The sequence below is a fragment of the Megalops cyprinoides genome, chromosome 20 (assembly GCF_013368585.1).
Source record: "Megalops cyprinoides isolate fMegCyp1 chromosome 20, fMegCyp1.pri, whole genome shotgun sequence".
NCBI classification, from domain to species: Eukaryota; Metazoa; Chordata; class Actinopteri; order Elopiformes; family Megalopidae; genus Megalops; species Megalops cyprinoides.
The window spans coordinates 16633945-16649169 of record NC_050602.1 but is presented as its reverse complement, the minus strand read 5'-3'; the positions used below and the strand labels follow the sequence as shown (position 1 = coordinate 16649169).

The following is a 15225-nucleotide window of genomic DNA, read 5'->3' as shown; positions in this document are numbered from 1 at the left end:
TGAGTTCCAGTTAACAAGAACACTAGAACCGGTCGCTGTGGCGGTGTTCTGATCTGTTGGGTGCGTTTTAATAATTCGAGCGCAAGGATTGTAGCGTGTTAGGTGTGTGATTATTCGAAAAGTTTTTTTTTTTTCCTGCGTCGTGAGATGCTGCGAGTTTTCACTTGCGTGGGATTCGTGCCAGAGAGATTCATGTTCATCTCCCCTCTTGCAAATAAAAAGGATGGAATATTCCGTTTATTTCTGACCAAGAAAGTCACTTACAGTGTTGATCTTGGCAACAGATGCTGAACAGCACAATTGTTCAACCCATGCACCGTTGTTTCAGGTGTAGATCTGAAGGATCATTTGTTGAGCGCTTTCAAACGGTGGGTGGGACGGGGCAACAGCGTTTCAGGATTTCAGCTAGTCAGTCTCCTGAGCCAACTGAATCATCAAAGGAAACGTGCTGCAGCGAACCTGTGTGTAGAGGGTTAATGAAAGATTCTAAGCACAACTGCACATGTCACTGAATGCGAGCTGGCAGGGTCTGGATTGACTGGCTCCCGAGCGCGTTTTAACTCTGCCTGCGCGGAAACACTCGAAGGAGAAAACCGCATCGTTTCCCTGCGCATTGACTGGAGTTCGCGGATACTGCTAACTAACGGAAGAAGTGAGGGATGCAGACTTTTACACCTCTCGATCTCATCTCATCGGAAGGGTCTTTTGTGACCTCCACCGTGTGAAATGTTTGTTCGCCACTGTATTTAATTGTTGGTGGACACCTTTTATCCGTTCCGAGCGCAGCAGAAAAGGTGCGAAATGAAATGCTGAGAAGCACGAGGCTGCAGCCCTGCTCAGAAGGATGGACTGTCTATGCATTGTTACCACAAAGGTAAGCATAAAACATACCTCTAGCAAACCGCAAAGCGTGGCACCACCTCTGGATGAAGTACATTGATACTTTTCCATTGCAACTCAGCAATATATATGTATGTTTTCTACTTGAAAATGAGTCTCATATTTCAAGTTAGCGTTTTCACCGTATTTGATGCTTAGATTAATAGAGTTACAAAACGATATCTTAGAATGGGGTAATTCGTTAACGGAGCTGAGCGTCTGTACTAGTGATTTCAGTGAGAGGGACAACAGTTTAAATCAGAGCGACGCTATAGAATTGGCACTGCTTGAGTATTTGTTTTTTGGAGTTACAAGAGTCCAATTAAGCCAGGGCATAAATCCTATAATGCAGGTGCTTCTGTACAGATCCCTTTAGGAAGTCGTGATGATGACCGTGCTCGTAAATGAGATTGGTGCTGGGCTATGTCAAAAAAAAAAAAAAAGAGCAGTATCTGAATGCCTTAGTTTTCTTTTATATATGAAAAACGCCAGAGTATGTGTGCCAATCTAAAAAAAGGCCACTTCCAAAGATGGTGAATGCGCACTTGACATTTGCGCCTTGGCCTTGCTGTTTCAACCAGGTGTCGCTAAACTGCTACGATTACTAAAATAAGTCAATACTTCATGTGACATTTACTGTCGTTTTGAAGTGCCGTATTAATGAAGTCTCCTACTTCAGCATTTGTTGCCTGCAGAGAGAGAGAACTCCATAGTACACTTTTGAATTCTGCTCCAGTTTTTGTGATAGATTAATTGGGGAAATAGAGCCACCCAATTTTCACATTGTTGAATTCGCTCTTTTGAGTGTATTATTTGCGTTTGTTTTGCAGGCCTTTCTGGGGATGGTAAAATTTCAAACCGCATCAGATCCACCAGTTTGCTTTTGCTTACTCAACTGTAAGACAGTGTTTATTTGGTTCCAAATTGGAGTGTGTGTACCTTACATGGAGAAAGACCTCATTCTGTAGATCCAGTACCCATATTACATGATGCACCGGTTCAACAACTGATCAAAGCAGCTTGTTCTGTGCTAGTGAGGTTGAAATTGGGTTGGTGGCGGGCCCCCTTCAAAGGCGATGCCACTCCCTGGGCAGTGATGAATACTTCAGAAGGCCGACTATTGGGTAACTCTCCAGGATTCAGACGTGTCCTCTCAGCATGCTTGCCAGTGGCCTGAAACATTCTGCCCCGCTAGAAATGGTTGTTAGTTTTAACCCTTTAGGACATTGGGTGGCAGTGTAGCATAGCGGGTAAGGAGTAGGGCTTGTACCCAAAAGATTGCTGGTTCAGTTCCCCAAGAGGTCACTGCCGTTGTACCCTAAGGCAAGGTACTTAACCCGCAATTGCCTCAGTCAATATCCGGCTGTATAAATGGATATCATGTCAAAAAAAAACTGTAACCTATGTGAGTCGCTTTGGATAAGAGTGTCTGCTTAATGACAATAATGTAATGGTAGACCTTGCATTATAGCACATGTTTATTGTAGCACTTTTTTCCCCCCACGTGTTATCATTTTATTTGATTACTGTAACAGTTGTAATGAAAAGCGGGAAGCTGGCCTGAGTCACTCATGTCTCCTGGAATTGTGAGTCACGCTGTTGCTTCCATTGCTTGTGTTACCATGGGGGACAATTTTATCAGGAGGAGATGCACGAAAGTCAGTGTCACTAATGTGATTTTGCTGGTCTCATGACACATCTAAAAGCATTTTTGGGTGATTTAAACATAGTGTTGTGCCGTCCTCACCTTTTTACCCCCGGGGACCACTGACCCTGTCTGCCTTGACCCCCCCCCCCCCCCCCCCCAGCCGTGTGCGTGCCCAATAGTCGTTTTGGTTTAATGTTCGGCCTCATAAACACTATAAGCATCAAACCTCATCATTCAGTCCCTTGCATTCCATTTACCTCACAGCTGGACCTGCTTCCTGTGGGTTTAAATTCAAGGTCCTGTGGAATGTGTGTTCAAATCAGCAGATGGGGATTTGGGGTTTTACATTATCAGTGTAGTTATTATCACTTTAGTTTGTGTTCTGCACCCAGAGGGCATCCACCTCATTGTTACCTCTGACATTAGTTTCTGCTAACAGAAGTTGTTCTGATGTAATCAGTTTCTCCTGACTGCTGCTTGACTGATTCTTGTCTTGTTTGCATAGTGAAGCATTAAATTACATTACATTATTGGCATTTAGCAGACACTCTTATCCAGAGTGACTTACATAGGTTACAGTTTTTCATGTTGTCCATTTATACAGCTGGATATTTACTGAAGCAGTTCTGGGTTGGGTACCTTGCCAAGGGTACTGTAGCAGTGTTGTAGCGGAGAATCGAACCAGCAGCCTTTTGGTTACAAGCCCAGCTCCTAACCACTATGCGACACTGCCGCCCATGACAGGCTAGATTGTAGGTACTGGGTAAGGAGGAAAATGTCAAGCAAAAGCCCTTTAAAATATACTCCCTGGGGATCATGATCAGAAGTATAACTTCTGCCTTCTCAAAATGTAGGTGCTTCTACTGCATGTTTTAAAATGGCAGGGGTTTGGTTTGATGCAAGCCTATTACTTTAATTATTTCCATGTAATATAAACTGCCTCGTGGAGGAGGATGTATTATGTTAATCGTGTTAATTAGTTTAATGAACAGGCTGCAAGGTTGATGGCGACTCTCCAGTCTGTCAGCGACAGGCTTTGAGAATAAGGAGTCATTAGACTGTGGTCCTCGGGCACTTTCTGAGCTGCCACGGCGTTGCCCGTCACCTTGCCCAGTTCAACAAACTCTAGTGCCGCACACAGGAACTGAATATGTATATGGTGAAGAATCTCCTCCCTTTTGTCAGATCTTGCTTCAGAAATTTGGAGACGGTGCCAGTGCATACTGTGTTGTTCACCATGCCTTTTTTTTTGTATGGTCATGTTAAAGGTATCGTGTTTTGTTCTGCCTCTCACATTATGGTGCATTATGCCTTTTTGTGCATTCAATCTACTGAGCTGATCGGAGTGAAGAAACGTCAGCTTGTTTTATGCCGCGTTATTTCTTTGGCCAAAGTGACCGAAATCGTCTCGGATTCGGAAATCCATTTACAAAGCAAAGCTTTTAGTGGAGGTGGAAGAAACTGAGCAAGGGATGCAACAGCAGTGTCCCACCCAGGATTCTGTCCCACGAATACTGCAGTACAGTGCCATAACCATCCTGCACCTCTGTCTCAGTCATTGCACTTAGCAAACACAGTAGTAAAGATTATCTCTGGTTTTCCAACATTCTGTGCAGTCAATATATGAATATAATGTACAGCCATATAGCTGTATAAATGGATAAAATCGTAACCTTTGTAAGCTGCTACGGATAAGAGCGTCAGCAGTAGGTCTTGATGTTAATGTTGTACACAGGTGTGTTCATGACTGTTCACAGTTAATGGTAATAATTAGTACCGGCACAATTTCGATGCAATGCAAGTCACAGTGCCACATTACTTTATAAATATTCTGATAATGTGTTAACTAACAGGTATTGTGTCACACACTGTGTGATTTTATGGGTGTGTGTGTGGAAGCATGGGCTTCAGCTGGTATAGTGAACAAGTTTTAGTGTGTGTAAAAGTCTACATACACAAAAACACACACACATACACACACTAAATCTTGTCCATGTTGCCAGCTGAAGCCCATCCTTCCAGGGTGGAGGGGCGGCGTTATTTCTGCCTGAGGGCGTCTTACTGTTCCGGAAGCTGCAGATGTTCCCCTGATAAGCTTCAGTGTCTCGGCCCAGCTGTGGCCGCAGTGCTGCTGACGCAACCCCCCTCCCCTGACCCGCACCTTTGCTCCTTTCGTGTCACCCGCACGCCCGCACATGTCAGCGGGCCACCTGCACAGGTTCACCCCGCTGTGCAGTACGGAGAGAGAGAGAGGGAGAGAGAGAGAGGTATCTCTCTGCCGCATGCGGCTGTGGAGTACGAGGAGCATGCCACCTTTGGCAGTAATTACTTCTGACAAAGATCTGATGTAATACGCGCACCATCCGGAGCACTCCGCTCCCCGTCTTTGTAAGCATGGTCTGATGAAGGCAGTGTGGCTGACTCATGGGGAATGGGGGGGAAATTTCCACTCTGCACTGCGTGCTGGAGTGAAGCTGTCAGCTCAGCCCACTGTGCCGGTCCGGATGGCGTACGGCTGTGCACAATGGTGAATAGACAGCCTCTGTTCTACCTCAGTCCTCAAATGCTCAAAACTTTCCAAACAGAATATATGTTCTTGCATAGAGCCTCCGTAAACAACTGAATAAGTTTATGCTCCCCTGTTGGTTAGACATCTCTACACGGTGTGCTTTTTTCTGTGAATAGTGAATGTAGTCCAAGGAGGGCAATGGTAAAAGTGCCAATGAGCTGTTAGTCCCACTCCCTGGGCTGTACTGTCCCAGGTGGGTTCAGATCCCACCTGGGACAGTACAGTTGTGTCCTCCCGCATCATTCTTTACCTGGACTGCTTCAGTACGTGTGTAGTGTGTTAACTGAAAGTCATGCACGTCAGCCTGGGTGAGGCATCTGCCAAGCAAAGTGATTGGCTAATGGTGGTGAAACTGAGGAGGAGTTGTAATGCTTGTCTGTACAAATTCTACCACGCGGAGAAGATTGTTTTTCAGTCAAAGTATTTGTTTTTTAAACAGTCGTAAAATGCAAATGATGGTTGTCTACAGTTTCATGAAGAGCTCATGGGTGCAGCGTCCTGTTGAACATTTTAGAGCTTCTTCTCCAAGCCTGTTTAAAAAGCACGTGCAGTGGGGTCCTGTGACTTCTCCCAAGTGGGGGTGATTGAATCAAACCCTGAAGCGAATTAGCCTGCTGTTAACCAGCAACTTCTGGAATTCACACATGTCCTCAGATGTGCAGAAGTTCATGTGATTCCAGAGACCAGCAGCGGTAGAACTGGCCTCTTTCTCCTCGCTGAAGCCTCGGACCTTACACGGTAGCAAGGACACCCTGGTAGCGGTGTTGCATCCGGGTGTTCTAGTGAAGCCTAGAGAGATCAGTGATGCCATCCTAAGTATCACCATACTAGAGACAGTTTATTATTTTAATTGGACTGTATGTTACTTTATGGGCACTTGCAGTCAATTATAGCAGTAATTAAATAGCAGTAGCATTTTATCATTTGTAAGCATTCAGAAGCATTCATTCTTGACTGTTGTCCTGACCTAAACTTTCACAGGCATTTCTTTGGCAGATTTTATCTGCTAGCAGTTTATCATTTTGCTGTTAATGTGCCATTTGTTTTTTTTAGAGTGCAAGCGTGGGATAAATTCTCTTGCCCATCGCCACGCGGTGTAAGTACACAGGGTAACCTTTCAATGAGAGCACAAGTGCTACTTACGTTGGCGGGGGGGGCGGGGGCTCTTCCAGTAAAATTCTTCTGTCGAAGCGCCTGCGGCCACAGGGATAATTGAAAGTGCGGCTGAAGAGCTGTTGCGTAACCTTTCCATTGTAATTACTGTGTTTAAACGTAAGTGATGGAATTGTAAGTACAGTGGGTTAATGTACCATAGTGCCTGGGAATTAGCAGGCGTTGCAGAGTTAATTTACGGGGACCTGTTCGCAAAAGTGCTTCAGCCCAAATAAAATGCGTCCTTCATGTTCTGCCTGTGAAACACGGCCTCTTTAAAGAAAGGTTTCCTTCCTGTATAGCCTTTATCTAGTGGACATCTGTTATGGTAACCATGCCTCCCTGTGTCGTAGTAAATTGACCATATGTTTACACACACACTCACACACACACACACATGCACACAATGTTCTGCCCTGGTGGGATGACCATGTGCGCATGTACTGTAATGTTTGAAGTGTAAGCAGTTTTAATAATATTCCATTTTCTGATGGCCTTTTGTGAAGTTAATGCACAACATTTATCAAAAGCGTGCGACATCCTAAGGCCTGTTGAACTGAAATAACTCCCAAGCGCAATGTAAGCTACCTTGATGCAGCCCTGCCATTGGAACACACTTAAATTATTCTGTTAATGTAGTAATGGCTCGTATATTATTTAGATTTACGTGAGTTTTGGCGGGAAAGTAGGGCATAGCCCCTGACAAAGTCATGATTAGCGGATTAGCCTTGCGTAACGCATGAGAGGCTTGCCCTCATCGTGAGCGTTTTCCGTCTTGGCGCGCTCCCCGGAATGAGACCAAGAAGGTGAGCGAGATGGATGGGGCTGTTCAAGCCTCCTGCGCAGTGGCTTGTCCTTAAGTTGCACTGTCACACATGATCCAAGGGTACCTTTTTCTTTAGATACGCAGCATTTGGCTATACACTGCAACCACGAAGTGTGTGGCACGGGGGAAAAAAGAAGAAAAATGTAGAAGCAGCTCACATTCCTTTCTGTAGGTTGAGGACCTGCCGCCATGCACTGGGAGTGGAGACTGGGCTGGTGGAGATGGACATCAGCGATGCAGATCGCAAGAGTGCCGAAACGCGAGAGCCCAGTGGTGCCTGCATCCGCAAAAACAAACACACCCAGGAGAACGTTTAGATAACATTAGTCATGCCGTTTCTTGGGCCCCGCATTTTTAATTTGACTGTTTACGAGGAGGCTTAGTCTTCAGAAGAAATGGATTATGGGTTTGTGTATGGAGTTAGTGTTTTCATGCCTGCTTTTATGTTTCATGCTTTGTCATGAATAAAAATGAAACTAAAGAGGGCCCAGGCTCCTGCATATTTAATACAGAGCCCGCATATCTGCTCAAGCACTGTGCTTTTTCATACAGATTAATGCACTCTGAGATTTCCAGCGGAGACTCTGTGAAAGTACCCTGTAGTTCAAAATCCCAGCATGCTGTGCAAGACCCGCCACACCCCCTCAGTCTTTTCACTGGCCAGATTGCCTTATTGCGTATGGAAATCCTTGGCGATCAAAGGAGATGTGTTCCCAGGAGAGAATCGCAAACTAATCCCAACATGTGCCCCCCCCTTTAGACCACTTAGGACCGGGCCTGTTAATCCGTGCTTTAGAAATGGAACACTTGTCCCTGGATTTGAAACATCCCAGTATTGTCAAACTGGTCTTGAGGAGGAAAAAAAAAAGAACTTTTAAATGGATAGGACTGCAGCTGGAGGTCAGCTTACAGTTATGTAACTCTTGTAACACAGGAGCTTCAAAAATGACCAAAACGCCAGGTAGTGGCAGCCTGAGGCATCATGGGGGTTTGCTAACGGGGATTATTTGGCGTAGTCATTTTGTACTTGATGTGAGCTTTTATATACTCCTGCTTTACCTGGCACTCAGTGTACCACCCTGTCCCCCAGCTGAGTGTCAGCCGCACTGCTTACTCCCTCAATGTCAGCTATCAAATCTGTAACTTCATCCAATTCGGCTTCATCTACCTCTTCAACTGCTAGGCAAATTGAAAATACAGACTGTCCTTGCAAACAGTTGTCCTTTTTGAAAGCTCCCTGCATTACGTCATATGGGATGTGCAAGTAGTTGTGAGGAGACTGCATGATTATTTTAATGCTCTTGCTGTTTGTGCTTGTGCAGTAGTTCATTTCTTGTTCAACTCTGTGGGGAGGGTAGAATTTTTCACACCTTTTCACCTTTATGAAGGTTAATGGTTTATGTTTAAATAGTCTTTTGACTCTCAGTCTTTAAGACGGGCCTGCCTTTCAATTCTTTGTTTTCAAAGTTTTAGCAGCTGAATTGTCTTTTAGTGCTACATTTGTGGATCTGTGGGGGGGGGGGGGGAAATGACAGTTTTCTTATCGTTTCATTGCATGAAAGAGCTAATCTACCATTAGCCCAGTAATTTCTGACTTCCAGCATGTCTACCTCACCTACAGATGTGCTTATATTTACTACTGTTGTCATACACCTAAGGATCACATTGAACGGGTTCTTTTTAGGCAGGAACATCCACTGGAATGCCCTTAATCGGTGTTCCCCTGGACAGTTTGTCATATTAGTAGCCTACTTATTTTTTAGTGAATGATGGCTGATGGGGTCACTGTCTGCTATGGTTAGGGATGTTTTAGAATTTAGAGAGTATTTGAGCAGCTCCTAATCTTACCGCGTAATGGAGTAGTTCTGATTGGTCCTACAAGTGAGTCCAGGGCGGGAATGCATCTCCCCCCTCTGTCTGGGACTTCTTATACTCCTCTGCCGGGCCCCATAATTGGCGGGATTAGTTGCGGTAGCCTCATTACATTACATTACATTATGTTATTGTCGTTTAGCAGACAGTCTTATCAACAGCGATTTACAATATCCATTTTTGATCCATTTGTACAGCTGGGCATTTACTGAGGCAATTGTGGGTAAGTGCCTTGCACAAGGGTATAGCAGCAGTGCCCCAACAGGGGATTTAACAAGCAACCTTTCAGTTACAAGCCCTGCTCCTTACCACTGGGCCACGCTGCTGCCCGCACTCTGTCTAAATCAGCAGCACTTGCTTGGAACCAAACCTGTGCACTTTTTTATGGCCAGGTGACATTCTCGCGCCACAAGCTCTCACACCCTCTCCCTCTTAAGGGACACAGCCATTCAAATTCAGCTCCGTCCCCTTTGGGAAACGAAAAGATCCAGATCACCAGGTGTGTCGCATTTGGACATGAGCCCCAGACGTGGGCAGTGTACAGGGGCCAGTAGGGGGCGCTACGTTCTGCTACGTGCCCCTGTTTACATAGCAGCAGCTCTAGAGATGGCTGTTGCGAGCTTAGCATCCGCCGGGGGAGCCGAAGGGCGCGGGGGCCCATGTTATCACCGCTGAGCTCGCCTCTCTCACACAAGGGAGGCCTGCGAAGGCGCTGCTCTCTGGGGCACCATGTAGCGCTCGTGTAAAACGAGACTTTAATGGAATCCCAGGCAGCGTACCAACAGGCCAGCAACCGAGCACCATTTTTAAGAGACGCGAATCCAATTAATTTGTTTGGCAATAAAAGAAGCAGGATTAAGAAGATAATGACTTTCACTTTATTGATTTCCCCTTCTCAGTGGCGTGGCAGTTGTATGGGACCTCAGGGAAATGTCGCTGAGAGCGAGCGGGCTGTTGGCGCTGTTGTTTGCGCGCGGCTGCACCGCTGTGATGGATTGCCGGTGTCTCGCCTGTGGAAGGCACGCCGATCCCGCCATCCACTCGAATGCACCCCGTCGGAAATCAGATTCCTCCACCCCAACCAACCGCCCAAAAGCGAGGCGCGTGATTGGTGGAAAAATTGTTTTGTATTCCACGTGAAGGATCCCAACCTGATATTTCAGTTCTTCCCTTTCAGTCTGTTGGCATGATGTGTGTTCCGCGCCCGAGCTCCAAAGCAAAACCTGTCAAAGTGCGCTCCGAGGATTGTTGATGCTTCAGATGGTTCTGACAAAACGAGAATGCTTTGTGTGGGCTCTGATGCCCGAAATGGCCACCTGCCTGGGTAGAGAAATCTATCCCGAATCAACGCGTTTTCATTATTTCAGCGTTTTACTGCGTTCGGAGTTAGCTTCCAGCACACGCTCACTAAGACAGCACTTTTCTCGCGGAGTCCTGAGGGGGCTGGGTGTTCTGATGGAGGCCGCGCATGCTGTGGACTTTAGGGGCAGACTTCAAACAAGCTGCAATGCTGACACTGTGAGAAGTACAGAGCAGTGAGCGAGTAGTAATTACTCCGACTAATCATGCAGTAATTACAGAGGTTTTCCACATTCAGAGAAGTTTCTCACCTTCTGGGACCCGGAGTCCCTTTGGACAGGAAGCGGATTCGGGATCGGCGAGTCGAGCCCTTAGCAGTCCCTCTGATTGGCAGCGGGCGGGCTCGTGGTGGCTGCGGAGTCACAGGCCGCCCCCCCCCCCCCGGCTGGGGTTTCATAACCCAGGCAGATCTTGGCATCGGCGCAGCTTCAATCTCTTATTACAGGGGCACACGCTGGCATGCTCTGGGACCTGCAGCGGCCCTGCACGCCTTCGCCGTGTCCCCCTGCGGAGTCTGCCGCGCCCCCCTCCCTCACAGGCTCGGCTCAGATCAGTGCACTCACGGCCTTTGTCTCATTTATTTCTGTGGTCCCCAAAATCCACTGGGAGTCTGTTGGAGTCAGAACATCACATTAAAAATGGTATTGCAGAGAGACCGCTCTGGTATTGACATGCCATTGAGTTGACCGCAGAGTCCAGTGGGGACTTGGGGAGTTGGGGATGGGGAGTTACTTGTTAAAGAGGAGAGAGAATGGAATGGACAGGGTCCTGTAAATCACAGGCTTTGGACTGGAATCCACCTTGATGAGGACTGAATGAGAAGTTGTACATGTAACTCCAGCTGACAGCATTCGTCAGCCTGTACTTGAGCCAGCAGGTAGCAGCATGTAGCTGACCTATTCTGTTTGAATAATGAGACTGTCCTCTGGTGCGGGCACAAGCCAGAACCAAAAACGGAAGCCATCTGAGCTGGAAATTAAGCCCTGGGGTTCCAAGCCTGGTTCACACTGGAGTGCTCTGTACGCATGCTTGATGTTGCTGCAAGCGTGAAGTTGGTGCTTTCAAAGCAGTGCCCTTTTATATTGTGTGTGTGTGTGTGTGTGTGGGGGGTCAGTTATTTTAAAATGGAAATGAGCATGGCACACTGTAGCTCATTGCGTTCAGAGACTTTGCTGACATGGCAAGGTGCTGGCTGATGCTGCCCTGGGCTCGCGTTCGGCACAGTGTAACCAGAGGCACTTCTGCCTTGTTAATGGGGACCTGGCGTTATAACAGAGGCAGCAGCGTGGGAGTGAAGCTGAGAGATCTCTGCGCTCAGACAGGTCAGGCTGAAAACAGATACACGCTGCCCTCCCTGTCTGCTTATCCAGAGACTGCCACTTCCTCCAGAGAAGGGGGTTGCAGAGAGAGATCTGGGCCAGAGGAACCCACAGCGATATTTTTGTCACCCCCTTCCCCTCCCTTTCAAGGGCAACTCAGTTGGAAAGATGACAGTTAAAACTCAAAAGTCGTATTTATATTTGTTGTTTTTTTATGCTTCCAAAGTAGGCAGTGTCTAGAGCTTCAGTGCCCATCTCTGCCAGCCGTTTTCCCGGTCCGGTGACGGACAGCAACAGCATCGATCCTGACCATCACTGCAACGTGATGCAGCGATCCGCCCCCCTCCCCCCTGAGAATTCAGCAGAAGGTTAAGTGTTGTCCAGCGGGTCTTAAACAGGCCCTCAGGGGAGAGCTTCTTGTTTGTTTCTGTGTCCCCCGGTTCCCTCTGAAGTGACCGCCTGGCTCAGAGCTGTTGCTATTTGTCGGCACCCCTGAAGCTCTCCTCCTTGGCCCGCCTCTTGTTTGTGGGTGAGAGAGGAGCGCCGTGGCGCGAGGCTGCAGACTGGCTGTCAACAAGTGTCCAATCCGCTCTGCCAAAGTGAGGCCTGGACCTATCTTTATAACATCTGCGCGTGTGCTGCTCATGGTTTACATAGCAGGCTATTTTAATGTGCTTTATAATCTCGCAGGGCGCGAGTGGAATGGAATTGGGGAGAGTCTCGGTCATCCTCCCCGAAAGGTCTCTCCAGCGTGCAGAGCCTGGCTGATGCTGATACAGAGGGATACACCGTTTCACTTCTTAAGCTGCTGCTTTCTGGGGGAGTGTGCTTCGAACAAGACTTTATGGAGGCCTAATGTTCTGTCTGCAGTTTCATGTTAAATATTGTGAAGGGTAGGTCATTGTGTACCAAAATGCCTGAATCTACACTAATTAAGAAGCTTCCACTCTGCATACTCAGTCATACATGCCCCACCCACACTAGAAAGTGAAACGTTTTGTTGTGGGACGTTGGATGTGATGCTTCCCGAAGGCCTGAATTCAACAGTGTCACCGCTAGTACTGACAGTGCTTCTACTGGTCAGTTTGGTGTTGTTCAGAAAGTGATTTCAATGTTTGCTTAAAGCAGGTGATCGAAGAGCCAACACAGAAATGCTCAGAGTGCCCTGTGGTATGCATGAGGTAAATGCGGCTTTTTAGTTCAATTTAGTGACATCAACCTCTTGGTGCAGTTCAGACCAGTGGGTCTATCTACAGAATGCTATCTACAGAAAAACAACTTATTACATACATAGTGGACAGCAGAACCAAAGGCTCTTCTCTAATCTTTATTTTCTCTCTTCAGCAGAGCATAACTATGTCAAAGGTCCACAGCAGAAACGGTCTCCGAGGCCAGCTTGCTCCATGCCTCACAGGAGTGCTTAGAGCAGTTTCCGATAAAACAGGTTTTCTCATTTGACTGTTTTCCTGTGAGTCGTCTCCAGTGGGTTAGTAGGCTATGAGTATTTCCTTATTTACACGGTAACTGCTCTGTTCCTGCGGTGTCTCAGCCAGGTTGTATGCAAAAAAGACCAAATTACCATGCAAATCCAGGGCACAGCAGTGTGAAACTGGTCCAGCATTTACTCACAGCTTTTGCTGCTGTTTCATTGGTACAACCTAAACAAAGTGCAGTCATGAAACTGACTTATTCCTGAACAGATTGCTTACCTGAGAGGCAACGTGTTCTTGAGTGACCCTGTCCTCTGCATATTAGCACCCCCAAGCCTTGTCTCGTGTCAGTGATTGTGTGTGTTCATTTTTTTTTAACCTTTTTTTTACATTTTTATGCTAGCGTATGCACCTTCATAATTTGTCATTCTCATTTGATGTAGTTATAGCTATTGAATACTGCCCTCTATTGTAGTGTTGATGTACTGTATGATGCGTGCATTTAAATTGACTGCGGAGCAGAGGCAGCAGATAGGAGCTCTAGTGCTGTGATAAATGGCCCCTGTCCCAGGCACATTGTCTGAGCCCAGGGTTTCATTTCAGACTGCTTCCTCGCACCAAACTCTTCCAGCAACACTTATCTCTGATCATTGCACGGCCTGTCAGGTGAACTGCTCACTAGCCGAACACTGATCAGAGATCAGTGTTGTTGAGGGAGAGAGGGAGTGTGCTGCAGCACAGCTTTCCCTGATGGGGGGAGTTATCAGCCTCTTGTTATAGGGTTCATTTCCTGCACAGGTGAGCTTGAAGGACTTACAGAAACATGAATCGATATCTGGCAGCTTGTTCTAAAGGTTTCTGCTAGTTGAAATAAACTGAGTCTGAAACAGCCCTTTTATTTTCCATGCTTCTTGTAAAAATGTTTAAGCTCATAAATTTTGTTTTTGTTCAGGGAGTTTTCTCACTGTGTGTCTGAATTATGGCTGAATTAGCATTCAGTAGAGATGGGCAGAGTTAGGCAGTAGAGACAGTTTAGCCTTCCTAATGTGATTGTTCGAGCCTTCATCCTTCTTCATTGTCTGGATGCCTCCCCACTGAGCTTGAAACCGAAATGCCATATTCTCTCTGCGTCCTGAATGATCAGATTGTACTCTGTGCTGCGTGATGCAGATCCCGTTTCGTCCACAGGGTGGCGTCCCTGCCCTGCGGGGGCACACTTCAAACGCGGCCACATTCCCTGCGATGCGCTGAAGCCGAGCGTCTGCTCTCCTTATTGGCTTACTGTCGGCACGGGGGCTGCAGCTGTAGGGCCCGGCGTGGCCGCGGTAACCGCCTGTGCGCGGCGCGTCGCTGCGCCCGGGTCCTTGGTGACCGGAAGGATTTGATCCCATGGTTACTGGAGCGAGGGTAGGTCCGAGCCATCCGTGTGGAAGAGCCAGCCACACGGAAATCCTCCACAGCGTATGGAGTGGCACATTGCGTGCAGCCCTCACAAGGACACAAGACAGCACGTGACTGGATCCTCACTTGCATGGAATCCAGCAGAGGGTTGTAGGTCAAGCTCAGGTCATGACTGTTTGTTCCTTTTTCATTAAAATCTCCATAAGACCTGTATCATGTGGGTATTGTCTGTTGTTTCATTTTTATTATGTGGAATTTGAAACGAGCTGTCTCAGATTTGCACCTCGCTGCTGTTTGTGTTAATGTGGGTGAAACGTATCCGTGTGTGGGCCTGGGGGTTTGGCCCAGCTGCAGCAGGGGTGATCTGCGCAGCTTTGCGCAGCCCCCGCATGCTATCTGTCACTCTGGAGGTCGGCCTCCGGAGACCTCCTCGGCCCAACTGCCGGCGCCTCGAGCGGAATCGCGGGAGATTCCCTCCGCTGTCACTCAGAGCGGGTAGCCACGGCGACACGCACGACCGGCAGTGTCTCAGGGGTGCCTTTCACAGAATCTCACCCGGGGGCTCCGTCACGTGTCCTAAGCAGCGCAGTAGAGCTAATTCAACAGCGCGCTCAGGTGCCCTTCCCAGCATGCTCCAGAGTGAAGAATGACAAAGGGTGGTGAGGGGGGGCGGGGGCACATGAGATGAATCACTTTTCCTCTTCGGGGATTAACGGCACGGTTTGAAGACTGGGGGAAGATTATTCCGCATCGTGCCCCAGCCTCCCTGC

The 15225-nt window shown here is 47.5% G+C and overlaps 1 protein-coding gene across 9 annotated transcripts in view; it reads left to right on the top strand.

Moving 5' to 3' along the window:
* Positions 1–15225, top strand: part of LOC118795688 (discs large homolog 1-like protein) — a 149368-nt gene that overhangs the window by 24906 nt on the left and 109237 nt on the right. The window contains exon 1 of one of the 9 annotated variants that reach the window (XM_036554360.1): positions 290–874. The exons of the other annotated variants lie outside the window; for them this stretch is intronic. Coding sequence (XP_036410253.1) covers positions 845–874 — 30 coding nt within the window. The 5' untranslated portion in view covers positions 290–844. Of the gene's footprint in view, positions 1–289; positions 875–15225 lie in introns of those variants that run through there. 9 annotated transcript variants of the gene reach the window in all.